Genomic DNA, 13,780 nt, shown 5'->3' on the forward strand with positions numbered 1-13,780 from the left:
ACTCCTTGAGTCCTCCACTTTTTCATGTACTTGGCGTAATTTTTTTACTTTTTTGAAATTTTTTATGGTCTTGTAATCAATAGATTATATTCTGTTAAATTTAATGACGACGTATATCACAAGGATTTCGCCGAAAGTTAAAAGATGTATGTTCTGTCGACGACGACTAGTACCACAATGATTTCGCAAAAGATATAAAATATACCTATATACAGGATGTCCCAAAAATGTTGTAACACCTTGAAAGGGGTGGGTCGCGAGGTGATTTGAAATAATTTTTTCCTTAGCGAAAATATTGTAGGAGACTTCGTTGAGGAGATTTTAACAGGAAACACTGACCAATCAGAGCGCTCACGGTAGCGTATGAGCGCGGCCGCTTAGCGCGTAGCCTACGCTCAACCGGCATACTCGCGCTCTGATTGGTCGGAGTTTTCTATTAATATCTCCTCAACGAAGCCTCGGACATTTTCGCTAAGGAAAAAATTGTTTCAAATCACCTCCCGAACTACCTCTTTCAAGGTGTTACAACATTTTTGGGACACCCTGTATATACCTATACATATATGTCTGTGCCGACGTATAAAAAAGTTTCGGTTGGTCCGAGATCACTGACGATCGTTTCACCGACAATGTTTACATCGATACCGTTTTACGGACACATTCAATTCGCCGACAATGTTCACATCAACAGTGAATCGACACTGATTTCACTGACACCGACATTTGTCTCTGTTGTATACACACTGAATTCCTTAAATATACCATAACAATTTCTTGCCATCACGTGTTACACGTTACACGCGCTTGTATCATGCATGATTTTTATTCGTGCCGTAAAACAAAACGGCGGTCCGGGGGCTTCCCCCCGTTCGGAGGTTTGGGGGCGCAGCCTCCGACTATACGTACTGCAGTGCATCTCGCAGGTGCGTACATGGTTACTCTGAGGGATGTATGTACTAGGGCTGTTCAAGTACCCAAAAAAATCAAGCTGAGTTGGACTCGGTTCGAAGTCACGAGCCGAATCGAGTACTTGAAAAAACCGAGTAGCTTGAAAAATTCAAGCTACCCGAAAGAAACCAAGTAACTTGAATTTTTCAAGCTACCTGAATAGAACCGAGTGGTCCGAAAGAACCGGGCAACTCGAATGGTTTCAAGCTTTTCCGAGTACACATGTTAGTCCGCCGCCGGGCAACAATGGTATCATAAAAAGGACGTAGCAAACTAGACCCAAAGAAGGTCGACCATCATTTTCCGTATTTCTTATCGGATCTTAACGGATGTATTACCAATCGATTCCTTATGTTATCCCGATGAAAATGGTACCAGACACGATACAATTCAGATTATTTAGAAGGAAATTATACGGAAAAAATGATTGCACGCTGTTTGTCTATCTTCGTTAAAAATAGTCCGATTTACATAGTGTTTAGTAGCGTTTTCATCAGGAAAACGTAAGGAATCCATCGGCGTCACTCGCGTAATAATACGATGCATATGAAGTGAAATCGGGTGATTACTGAAAGCCATAAACCAAGGGTTGAACCATTCAAAGAGCACGTGTGCCGACTTTACCCACGACGGACCTCAAAGGGTCCGAGCATTAAAGTGTAAAATGTTTGTCATGATATGTTCACTTTTTGTTGTGTTTTATAAAAGTTAAAGAAATAAATTGCACTATTGAATTCTTGATGTTATACTGATGAAAATGGTACCAAACACGATATAATATCGATTAATTTTAATTATTAACAAGACAAACGTAGAATTGGAAAAAGATTTTTCTGATCTGTAACAGCGTGGTCTGTAGAGTTTACATTACACGAATAATTAAAATTAATCGATATTATATCGTGTTTGGTACCATTTTCATCGGGATAACATAAGGAATCGATTGGTAATACATCCGTTAAGATCCGATAAGAAATACGGATAATGATGGTCGATCTTCTTTGGGTCTAGTTTGCTACGTCCTTTTTATGATACCATTGTTGCCCGGCGGCGGACTAACATGTGTTCTCGGAAAAGCTTGAAACCATTCGACTTACCCGGTTCTTTCGGGCCGCTTGGTTTTTTCGGACCGCTCGGTTCTATTCGGGTAGCTTGAAAAATTCAAGTTACTTGGTTTCTTTCGGGTAGCTTGAAAGATTCAAGCTACTCGGTTTTTTCAAGTACTTGACTCGGCTCGGAAATCGGGTCCCGGTTTGACTCGGCTTGAAAGCCGCTTGAATATTCGGTCTTTCCGACAGCTCTAGTACAGCTCATTGCTGGTTAGTTGGCTCGCGGCAGGTCGGCACCCCCACCTGCACGCATCTTCGGTCCTCTAGAGAGAGGGACGTTCGGTCCGCCTAAACCACCCCAGGTTCCCCCATTTTTTCGAGTAGCCACGCTGCATAGGCGTAAGGTCCACTACTTTCTTTCTTTTATCCTTTTTCAACGACTGTCTCGTTGTCCGCAGTCTCGAGACGTCCGGTGTCCGAGGGTTAACGTTACGCCAATGATTACTATTGCTCTCTCGCTCTATCTTGTTCGCGGCCTTTGTCGCACGGCAGCGTTTGCCTAGACCAATACTGAAAATGCTTATTTTGACCTGGCCAATACCACGAATACACAAAGATGCGTGCGGGTGGGGGTGCCGACCTGCCGCGAGCCAACTAACCAGCAATGAGCTGTATGTACTATATACATATATTGCTTTCAGGGGGGCGAGGGAACGCAGACCCCCGCGCAGCAGTGGGTCTGGTGGCTCAGCCCCTCAGCATGCGTATAATTTTGAGACGTATTCTTTTAAATTTTGTAAAAGGTTTTTCAACTGAAAGCAACATAGACAAAAATCAGTGCCGATGTAAACATTGTCGACGAAACAATTGTTGGTGAACTCACACCAACCCCGTAAGACGTCCTGTGCTATCTGAGTTGGAATCCACTTCACCCTCTGCTCCACTGAACACTTTTGACATTATAAATTAACATATAATATATATTTCTTATATGTACCATGATACCATTACAGAATAATTTTAATAAAAATCCAATTAATACGTAAAATATAATGAAGACAATTGTAAACAGAGTTCTTTAAATCTTAACAGTATTGATGTCACTAGTCATTTGAAAATAGTTCTTTTATTTTATTTAATGTTGTAAATATCACAATCTTCTACAGTGTTGTCATCTAAAGACATTTTCCAAATGGTTTTGATAATTATTGTCGCTGAATTATGTCCCTTTAGTTAATTAGTTATTTTTTTTTTCATACACAAAACCAAAATTCTACAGACTTACCTTTTACAGGTACGTAAATGTACTTCGTAATATTCTAGGTTAATATATTGTTTCTATTTACTATACAACGCTTGTTATAATTATTAGAAAATAATACAAAAATTTAGAGTTCGAAAATGTGTTATGAATTGAAATACGTAATGAATGATAAAGGATAATGTGAAACGAATTTATCAAATTTAAACAATATTAGTTATAATAAAAAAAGAAATTTCCTTTTGTAACGGTCGTGTAAACGTATTTTCGAAATAGTTATAATAATTATGAATATATTATGTTCCCTTGCAAAATTTTGCTTATACGATTAAAATGAAAATTACATTAAATTCGCTTTTACAAATAATTACAATTTTCTTTTTGTATGATCAAAATTAATTGGTTTTAAGTTCAAATATAAACATGCTACTATAAACTACAAAAGTAGTGTAGGCAGTATTTATATTTGAAACAAATGTACATATTCAATTAATCAAAAACTTTATTTACTTAATAAAAAACAAATAAGAGATAAGATGGCATGATTTTAAAAAGTGAACTTAGACTTAAGAGACTAACCACACTTAAAGAGTGTAGACTGAATGTAAAAAGTTAATGTATTATTACATTTTGAAATAATTCTAACTCAAATTTTATGTCATAAAGCTTTAAACAAATTTTGATAGATTATGCCTATAATAAATAATATTATACCATATAATTCTGATTAAACTTCGTAATGTTATACAAAAAATTTTAATGATTTTATAAACCTCAATATGTAATACTGTTTTTATTTGAAATATTATTCCAAAAAAGTTAAACTAACTTGTGTTTTAAAGGCAAACGATAAACTATTTACAAAAATGGATTCTGCTATAAGCAAAACAGATCTTCTTATGCTAACATCAGAATTTGGTAATCTATTGACAATAGCTAAAGTAACTTTATCAAAATTGGAAGATGACATACAGCAGTATGAAGATAAATATTTAAAGAAAATGAACGCGACAGAACTCAAAATTGGAAGTTTCAAAAACAATAATATTCAAAAAATAAATTCTAATATGCATAGGGAATTATGCATGATGGATTTGAGAAAACGCTTGAAGGAATTAGAATTTAGTGGTAGAGTAAGTTGCCAAATTATAAGATTAAAAAAATACGTTTATTTGAAACAGATATTACTCAATTAATGTAATCTAATTAAAATACAATTCAATTTCTATTTTCATCTCTGTAGTTACTACAAATAATCATAATAATGAAGGATAATAATAATAAGTTTGTCTTACTAGTTATTTAAATTATTTTTTTCAAATTTTATGATACATTTTTACTAATATTTGATGTTTTATTGGAAGGCTGCATCGCTCAAGACATTTTTCCACCTCAATAATTATTCATACATTTTTCAATCACCAATTAAAGTTTTTGATCATCAGTATAAGTTACCAGTATGCAATATTACATTTCCAAAACGTAAAGAAATTGAGTCAACCTATATTGTACATAAATAAAAAAAAAACAGTGGTTTAATTAAGCTCAGCAAATCCAAACGAAGACAATTAAATGTATGTGAATAAATAATGAAGGAAACACATGAGGAATACATCTAATGCAAATTTAATAATCATTTACTAATTAAATTTCTTAAAATTGTTCCATACAAATATATTAATTGTACCATTGCAATACTACATATTTCATTGTAATAAATAAATCAAATACTTTTTGTAAATTGTTTTGATCTATATTCTTCACTTGATTAATTGATAAAAGATTGTAGAGACTCCAAAATAAAAATTAGTATAGGTGTATTGTTCTTCTTTAATAAGTTGAATTGTCTTACATATGCAAATAAGCATATTCGAAAATTATATGCAATAATTTTCTAAACCATATACACATAGATATTATGCTATGTTTTAAATTTAAATAACTATTTTTATTTTGTATTATTAACTAAACTTAATGTACTTATGACACAATGCTTTAAAGAATTCATTAAAGAGAAATCATTTGTTTATACATTGTTTAATATTTTCAGGAATACTACAGTTTATGGTAGTATAAAAATTTACTTCAAGGTTATCTTATAGTACTTCTATGTGATTAATAATCCACATTTCTTATGTCCCTTACCTGCTGTGATTTTCCTTAGATGTTCCTAAATTGGGGATTGATACTAATTGTAAGATTAATAGTGCTTCAAAGCAACTTCCAATTTAGGTACCTTCTTCGAACATAAATGATACAAAGTAAAAGTAAAGAAAACCACAGTTTTTAAGTTTAAAATAATATGTATTGAACAAGATATAATAACATTTCATTGCATGACAATATTATTGCAACAAGGTACTCGTCAAACCAAACTACAGCCGTTGTAAAAACTTACTTTCATTGCTTTTAAACTAGAACAATCGTCAATAATTTTATCAGTCTCTACTTATCAATTTGTATGGAAAATTCTATTTAGATATGAATAATCGTATTTTCTTCATTACTTTTCTTAATATTTCTTATCTTTTTCTTTCTTGTTGAGACATACTAATGCTATGTATAGTTTGTGTTTCCATGTAACTTCAACCTTACTTGGGTCACTTACTAATTAAAAATAGATTTGTATAATTATTAAAATGCAAAAATAACAAGTATTAATTTTTTCTATGAATAGCCGAACAAACACAACTACAAAATGTAAATTATTTGTTGTGACTTTTGTTAAATAATTAAGTTTGTACTCATAGTTCTGTAACACACTATACAATAAAATATATAAGAAACAAGAATAATCAACAGATTAGTCTTGAATTCTATGTTCACAAAAAACTAAATTTATGAACACAGGAATGAATATCGAAGTAAACAAAAGTTTGCTTCCATTTGAAAATGAAAATGATCTTCTTACTTGAAGACAATAATATAATATAATAAAAGAATATAACAAAAAAGATATTTAGTTATTAATTTAATAGATAGTAGCTAGTTACTTAATAATCTTTTAAAACCTTGGAAATATGTTTCTTTGACATTACAGATAATAACATTTTTTATTGAAATCTATAATATTACTATGAACTTCATTAGTTTTATCTACTATTTACCATTCATACATGAGTCTTACTTAAGATGAAAGGAAGAATATTTCTATTACTTCATAACAAATAAAGACATATTTGTAAAGTCAAAAAGAAGTAAATAATTCGTTAAATCTGTTTTAGAATTTTTATTACTCTTACAATAATGTTAAAATCTGTATTAATATAATTAAACTCTTATTTAAACTTTAAAATAACGTCAAAATTTTTGGATTACAATTGAGCATGTGTTTTGAATTTGAATTTGTAATAAATCTGTAATTAATCAGCGACTAAGATAAATAATCAAACAAATAATTACAAAAAAATGAAGATATTAAATTAAAAATTAGATCTGATAAAAAATTAATACAATCATTTGAAACTGATACAAGAAAATATGAAAGTTTCAGTATTTACCAATAGTTTTAATATTTCTATTAACACTAACTTAACCGACCGATTATATTCTATTGCTAATTTTTAAAATAATTAATAGTATCTGACAATAGTATTATACAATATTATTTTGTGTTGAATGATTATCGGATCAACAAAATAATTCAAAATTTTCTATGAATTTATAAACTGAATACATTAAAATGCTGTTCCAAAGTGTTTACAGTGCTTTGTTTCATATCAATCTTTGAATTAAGCAGAAACACTACTTACTTTTTGTACCATTTTGTACACTGGCTCTAAGACATTCAAGACTTCACTGAAAGATTTCTGTTCCTTTTCATTTTCAGCGAACAAATGTCTTTTTGTTTTTTGGGAATAAATATTTATATAGAATTCGCTTGTGAAGGGAAAATAAGTTTTTATGAGAACAAAACTTGTATCAAACTATTGGTCAATGATGCAGTCCTCCAACTTTTAGTTTTTTTGATTGACGTATAGTTCTACTTGCTTCGCTATCTGAAGACTCGGACTCCGTGTCGTTGTACCCTGGCATTGTGACTTCTGACTTTGTGACTTCACATGTTTCTGCTGCAAAATTGCCTGTTATTTTTGCTTTCTCAAGTGCTCGAACTACAAATAATACATTTCGAAGTGATACAAAAGTTGTACATTTATATTATAGCAAAATTTTTGAATAATATAGAATATAATTTTGTATACCAATACCACATTTTGCCAAATACTATATACATGCAATGTATGATGTAAAATATAACGTAAACACATAAAAATGAACGTTTTATTTAGTATATTCAAAATAAATAAAATTTAAAAAAAGTAATTGAAAAATTTTTGTTGTTGGTTACATTTTGAGTGTCTAATATATTTGAAATTAAATATTAAGTTATTTTAAGCTGTTAAAACATAAATGACATTAATATTTACTTTGAGACTCCAAGAGATTGTTTTGACGTTTCAAGTCATCAATGTCTTGCTGGTGTGAAGAATTTTTGCGGCGCATGAATTGTATATACTCTGCAGCTTTTTTAAGTATTTGCGCTCTACTTGCAACTTTTTCACCTTGTAGTGCTGGCACAGAATCCCTAAGACTTGAGAAACTATCCTTAATATGATCTCTACGCTTACGTTCCAATGCATTATGATGTGCACGTTTTTCTGCCTGAAAATATACATTTAACTTTTTCTAATTAATCATAGTAAATTACAATATACATGTAAAGAATACTATGGTGTTAAACGAAACTTAAAATTTTAAAGAAATATCAACCGAAGCTAATTTTATTATTTGATTAATGGTTTTCATTTTTAGTTCAGTTCATATTATTATGTATATATACTTTAAATGTAATGTAAAAATTACATCTATCGTATGATATAATAGTTTTACCACATTTAAAAACAAGAAGTATGACCTTTCTCGTTATTGTATGATTGTTTGGTAAATGTCAAGCTAACCTCAAAAATATATAAACTTTACATTTTGTCGACTAATAATATTTCTATCCTCGATCGATTAATAATTAAATAACAGAAAATAGACTAAAACGCAATGAGAATAAAAGAAAACATTGGACTCACTTGAGAAAAATATTGGGTATTATTTGAATGCCTCTGTCTAGAGTCGGAGTCGTCACCTTCCTGAAAAACGACGTCTTTAATAAGACTAATTGAAGGGGCATCTTTAAGGACTTACATCGCTCTCAATGTCGATCTCTCGATCATCGTCACTCATTATAATTTCCTCAGTTGACGGAGTAATTGGTAAACAAAAGGCTTTTATCGAATGCTCGAAATATGTTTGCATGCATACAGATGCAAGGTACTAAATTCGTACATACACACACGTAGAGCATAGAATTTGATAGAAAAACATGGAAGTTATCAATAGTATACCAATATAGATATTTTCTTTAAACAGATACGATAATTGTTTATTTTTCAATGGATTAACTATATAGAAAATAAATCAATGAAATTTAACTATCCAGTGATTACTAACAGTAACCAAATTTACCACTGGTGCTACTCACTAAAGTTCGGTTTCGCGGAATAGCTTTGTTACGCTATCACGTGAACTTAGCTTTATTACATGTAGCGCCACAACGCGAACGAGTCAGAACAGAATTCCGAATTGACTTCAGCGACAGTCGCGGAAAAAGTAGGAAACTCCGGAACAAGGACAGAGAGGGCGATACAACAATTGCAGAAGAGACGAGGACAGGGCGATTAGGCTAACATGATTTTCTTCCAGGATATTGAAGCAAAGAAACAATATTTTCTAATAATTCTGGTTTTAATATATTCGTTACACTTTGGCGGATGCGACTCCAAGGCCTGATTTTGCAATTTCGGCCTTAAAACTTTATAAACAGTAAAAGTACGTTTTTTCTTTTCTTATAGAAGAAATTTGTTTACATATACTTTTTCCAACATCAGGCCTTGGAGTCGCATCCGCCAAAGTGTAACGAATATATTAAAACCAGAATTATTAGAAAATATTGCTGCTTTGCTTCAATATCTTCGAAAAAAATCATGCTAGCCTAATCGCCCTGTCCTCGTCTCTCCTGCAATTGTTGTATCGCCCTCTCTGTCACAGCATCATTGGAGAGACATGGATCTATCTATCCTTGTCCCGGAGTTTCCTACTTTTTCCGCAACTGTCGTTGAAGTCAACTCGAAGTTTGGCTCTAGCTCCTGCGCACCCTTAAGGGTGTAACGTTTATTATTAGGTTGTAACGCTGCTTGACCCCGGGTACGAATCCCGATTGATGTATTTTTTTTTATTTCAATTTTCTATCAGAAATATACTTTTTGGATATCATGTACTATATACTGCGGTAATTATAGAGAACAGGTACATCCTCTTCGATTTCGATGATTTTTAAATATGTTGTAGAAATCAACATTGTGAATAACTTTTTCCTATACATATAATTGTCGCTCGGCCTTAGTTTCCAAGATATTTGCAAAATATCATTGCTACTACTACAATAAATATTGCGTATAGCTACGCGTCTGTGGCAGTGTGTGTAAGCGTTCAGTCGTCGATTGTTTAGGCTCGGAATACACGTACGCGTCTGTGAGTCTGTATGCGTTAGCTATCATTCGCTGGTTGGCTCGTGTTTCAATCTGTTCCGAATTCATTTATACATATAAAGTAGCGCATGATCTGTATTCGTACAGTAAAAAAATGGGGGTCCAGGGCCTTGCCCCCGGTCGGGGGTTTAGGGGCGAAGCCCCCACCAACGAGTACTGCAGCGCACCACTCAGGTGTGTACAGTCGCTTGCTGGTCGGTTGGCGCGCGATCACCAAACTAGAGGGGTACTGAGGGGACAGAGGGTCGCTCGGTCCTCTAGAGAAAGGGACGTTCGGTTCGCCTAAACTTCCCCCTTTTTTTCGAGCAGTCACACTGCAAGGGCGTTTTCTGATACCTGAATAGTGACGTGCTCCGTCGTTTGTGCGGGCGTCCAGTGTTCGAGGGTTAACCTTACGCCAATGATTACTATTGCCCTCTCACTCTATCTTGTTCATGGTCTTCGTCTCGCGGTACCGTTTGCCTAGGCCGATACCGAAAATGCGTATTTTGACCTGGTCAATACCGAAGATGCGTGCGGGTAGGGGTGTCGACCTTCCGTGCGCCAACTCAGCAGCAAGCGACTATACACAGTTAGCCTGAGGGGCTTATAGTTTAGCGGGGGGTCGAGGGGGCACACCCCCCTGCGTGGCAAGGGGGCTGGAGGGCACAGCCCCCAAGCATGCGTATAATGGAGATATATAAGCTTTTCAATTTTTGTAAAAGGATTTTGCGCGAAAATTATACGCCTCGAAATTACGGGAACTCACAAACGCGTACGTATATTCCGAGCCTAAACAATCGACGACTGAACGCTTACACACACTGCCACAGACGCGTAGCTATACGCAATATTCATTGTAGTAGTAGCAATGATATTTTGCAAATATCTTGGAAACCAAGGCCGAGCGACAGTTATATGTATAGGAAAAAGTTATTCACAATGTTGATTTCTACAACATATCTAAATATTATCGAAATCGGAGAGGATGTACCTGTTCTCTATAATTACCTGTGTATTCTCCGGAATACTACTGTTAGTTGTACATGTATACGTTCCATTCGTTCGATTTTACTAGTGTTAAAATGAGAAATCATGTTATCTTCTATCATTCTCCAAAGTATAACACCTGTGCTCGAGCGATCACTTATCGCCGGTCCCGATCGAGTTATTTATTTCGAGACATTGCTATACTTGTTTCTATTTGTATAATGAATTTCAATATATTTATCTCTATTTTACATAGATATGCTTGATACGCATCATGGCTATCAAAAAATCGAGTATTCCCAGTAGAATTAAATAAACAATTTTGCAGTTGTGAATTTAAAGCATTCATTCGATGTACATGGTGATTAAAAATTTTGTTTCCACTGCTTTTTCGAAAATTATCACCCAAGTTCATGTACATCATAATGAAAATTGTTTGTTTTAAAAAATATATCCGAACATTAGTTATAAATAAGTCATATTTAACGAATGTATTTTTAAATGAAAGTGAAAAAAAAGAATAGTTTAAGAAATGTTTCAACGGGACTCGAACTCGCGACAGAGGAATTATTATGCTGATGCTTTACTGACCACACGAAATTCGCTATTGACAGAATCGCTTATAATTCACCAAGTAAGCAGCAATAATAACTTCAATGTTGAATATCTCGTAAAATATAAATCGTCTGCCCCCAAAACTAAATATCATTCGCTTCAGTTTTCCACTGTGCAAAGGCTCATCAAAAAATTAGCGTCATATCTGGGCGTTCCCTTGTCAGTCTCTCTTTCATCTTCATCAAACTGTCTCTTTCTACTTCGTCGACGCCTTCAAACTTTGGACGGATTCGAAGCTGATCGAAAGATTTGGTTACACATACAATGTATGTAGGTATAATAACCAGCCGAGGTGTCGATTCTAAGTTTACATGCGGCTCCAGCCGAGCGCGAGAAAGAGAGAGAGAGAGAGAGAGAGAGAAATTATACAAGATGTTCGGCAACCGAACCGATATCTTATGTACGATACTACGATCAGTGATACCAGCCAGGCCAACTTTTTCCGCCCCTGTACTGCCAGAATTACCGTCAACAGTGTCGTACCCAGGGTAACAGGTGGCGGGTGCTGCGGCTATTGTGGCTATAAGCACGAAATCATGAATATATTTGTCCTTATTACTTATATATCGTCTATACTTATATATTGTCTTTATATACTGTCCTGCATTTGTCCATAAATCATGAATATATTTGTAAAATTATGCAAGGGTAATTAAGATACACCTTTTTAGGCGTGCGTGTACTTCATTGATGCTATGTTCGCTGCGCGTGCGCGAAAAAACCCAGCCGACTACGATACCTGCGAATCAAGTCGAAAAGCGTATTTAGATGGTCGACACGGTAACAGAAAGGAAGACGACGACAGCGCTGCGGTGGAAAGCACAATATTGAGGTAGCCATGTTGGCATATGAATCGTCTTAATTGTAGCGACAACACCAATGTAATTTTATGAGGCGAGGAAGCAACCTTTTTGGTTGATTTTTGTTTTAAACCGTTCCTTGTAAAATGCTGTTGCGGGGGATAGTTAAAGATTTTTGGAAAAAGACCCACAAAAAATGTCTTGTCTTTAAATGTATTTTTAACACATTTCAAAAGAGAATTGCAAAATGTGTAACTATCCCCCGCAACGGAATTTTATAAGGAACACTTTAAAAAACAAATCAGCCAAAAAGGTTGCTTCCTCGCCTCATAAAATTACAATAACTGTTTGGAAAATTGCAAACGTTTCACATCATTCTGTCTTTGTCTCTCCTCCTCCCTCTCTGTCACAGCATCATTGGAGAGACAAGGATCTATCTATCCTTGTCCCAGAGCTTCCTACTTTCTCCGCAACTCTCGCTTAAGTCAACTCGGAGTTTTGCTGGGTCTCCTGCACACCCTTAAATTTGAAGAAATAAGGTTTCGTGCAACCAATACAGATTATCAAAATTATACATACATGAATAATAACATCAAACATATTTTCTTTTTATAATGAAAGCAAAAACTAACAGATTGATAACTTATATTCTTTTTTACTGTATTGGATTTGAATTTCATCCCAGCCATCTGGGATTACTTATGTAATACTAAAAGGATTTAAAAGAGGAATATACACATGGAATATTAAAGGAAGAATTTTCTGCATATATGACAACAATGCCAAAACATAACCTGGTGTTACCTTCTTTATAAATGAGTTTGTAATACATATGTGTTTATATTGATTTTATATTTAACAAATTTTATTCGTGTTTAGAATGTTATAATTTATTGCGAATTTTATTATGAGATAAATAACTAAAATTATAAGTAATTATGTTTTTCTTACATACTTTATATCAAACAATGTTGAATATTAGATGCTTATTACTAAATATCATAAAGTAAATAATTAGTCTGTTATGCATCCTAAAGTCTAATGTAACACAATATTATTTAAAATTTTTATTCTAAACCAATATATTTCAAGTTTAACGAATACAGGCTGGTCTGAATAAGTATTTTATTGTTACATGGCGTTTTATTCGTAATCTATTATTCAAACAAAATTTTACTCATCTGTGGTTATACAATAGTATGATAAACGTGTTTTTTTACTTTGTATTACACATTATCGTCATTCCAATATATATATCTTGAATATCAAAATGTAGCATTTTATTTTTGAAGATGTTTCAATTGATCCTCTATACTAGTTAATATTCTGTCTAACCTACTGTTGGTTTAAAATTTTTGATTTCTGATTGAAAAATTTGTACATTTTATGTGGCATGTGAAAATGTTATCAAAGTATTTGCAGCTAAACTTTTGAATGTAGCATAACTTGTTTATTATATTGTTTAATTTTATAATTTTGTTACGAAAATAATTTATTTTACACAATGTGGTTCAAATTTTTTAAATACATTAAGAAAAA

The 13,780-nt window shown here is 33.4% G+C and overlaps 1 protein-coding gene across 2 annotated transcripts; it reads right to left on the reverse strand.

Annotated features, from left to right (window-relative positions):
• Positions 1 to 6,472: 6,472 nt before the first annotated feature.
• Positions 6,473 to 8,819, reverse strand: LOC128874526 (protein max). Of its 2 annotated transcripts, none has more exons than XM_054119342.1 (4): positions 8,455 to 8,819; positions 8,340 to 8,399; positions 7,686 to 7,920; positions 6,473 to 7,328 (listed from the first exon to the last, which is right to left on the reverse strand). In XM_054119342.1, the coding sequence occupies exons 1-4, from the start codon at positions 8,563 to 8,565 to the stop codon at positions 7,192 to 7,194; spliced, it is 543 nt and encodes a 180-aa protein (XP_053975317.1). In that variant the 5' UTR covers positions 8,566 to 8,819; the 3' UTR covers positions 6,473 to 7,191. The 2 variants fall into 2 exon arrangements, with proteins under 2 accessions (XP_053975317.1, XP_053975316.1); XM_054119341.1 differs by having other exon boundaries at positions 6,473 to 7,370; positions 8,455 to 8,815.
• Positions 8,820 to 13,780: the final 4,961 nt, after the last annotated feature.

Source organism: Hylaeus volcanicus, chromosome 4 (assembly GCF_026283585.1).
Source record: "Hylaeus volcanicus isolate JK05 chromosome 4, UHH_iyHylVolc1.0_haploid, whole genome shotgun sequence".
In the NCBI taxonomy this organism is placed as follows: Eukaryota; Metazoa; Arthropoda; class Insecta; order Hymenoptera; family Colletidae; genus Hylaeus; species Hylaeus volcanicus.

Bases quoted from the DNA above. Each gene is read 5' to 3' on its own strand.
- LOC128874526 (XM_054119341.1), bottom strand. From the start codon at position 8,565: ATGCAAACATATTTCGAGCATTCGATAAAAGCCTTTTGTTTACCAATT. The intron at 8,400-8,454 runs GTAAGTCCTTAA...GTCGTTTTTCAG, and splicing joins AGATCGACATTGAGAGCGAT to GAAGGTGACGACTCCGACTC. The intron at 7,371-7,685 runs GTAAATATTAAT...TATTATTTGTAG, and splicing joins CAATCTCTTGGAGTCTCAAA to TTCGAGCACTTGAGAAAGCA.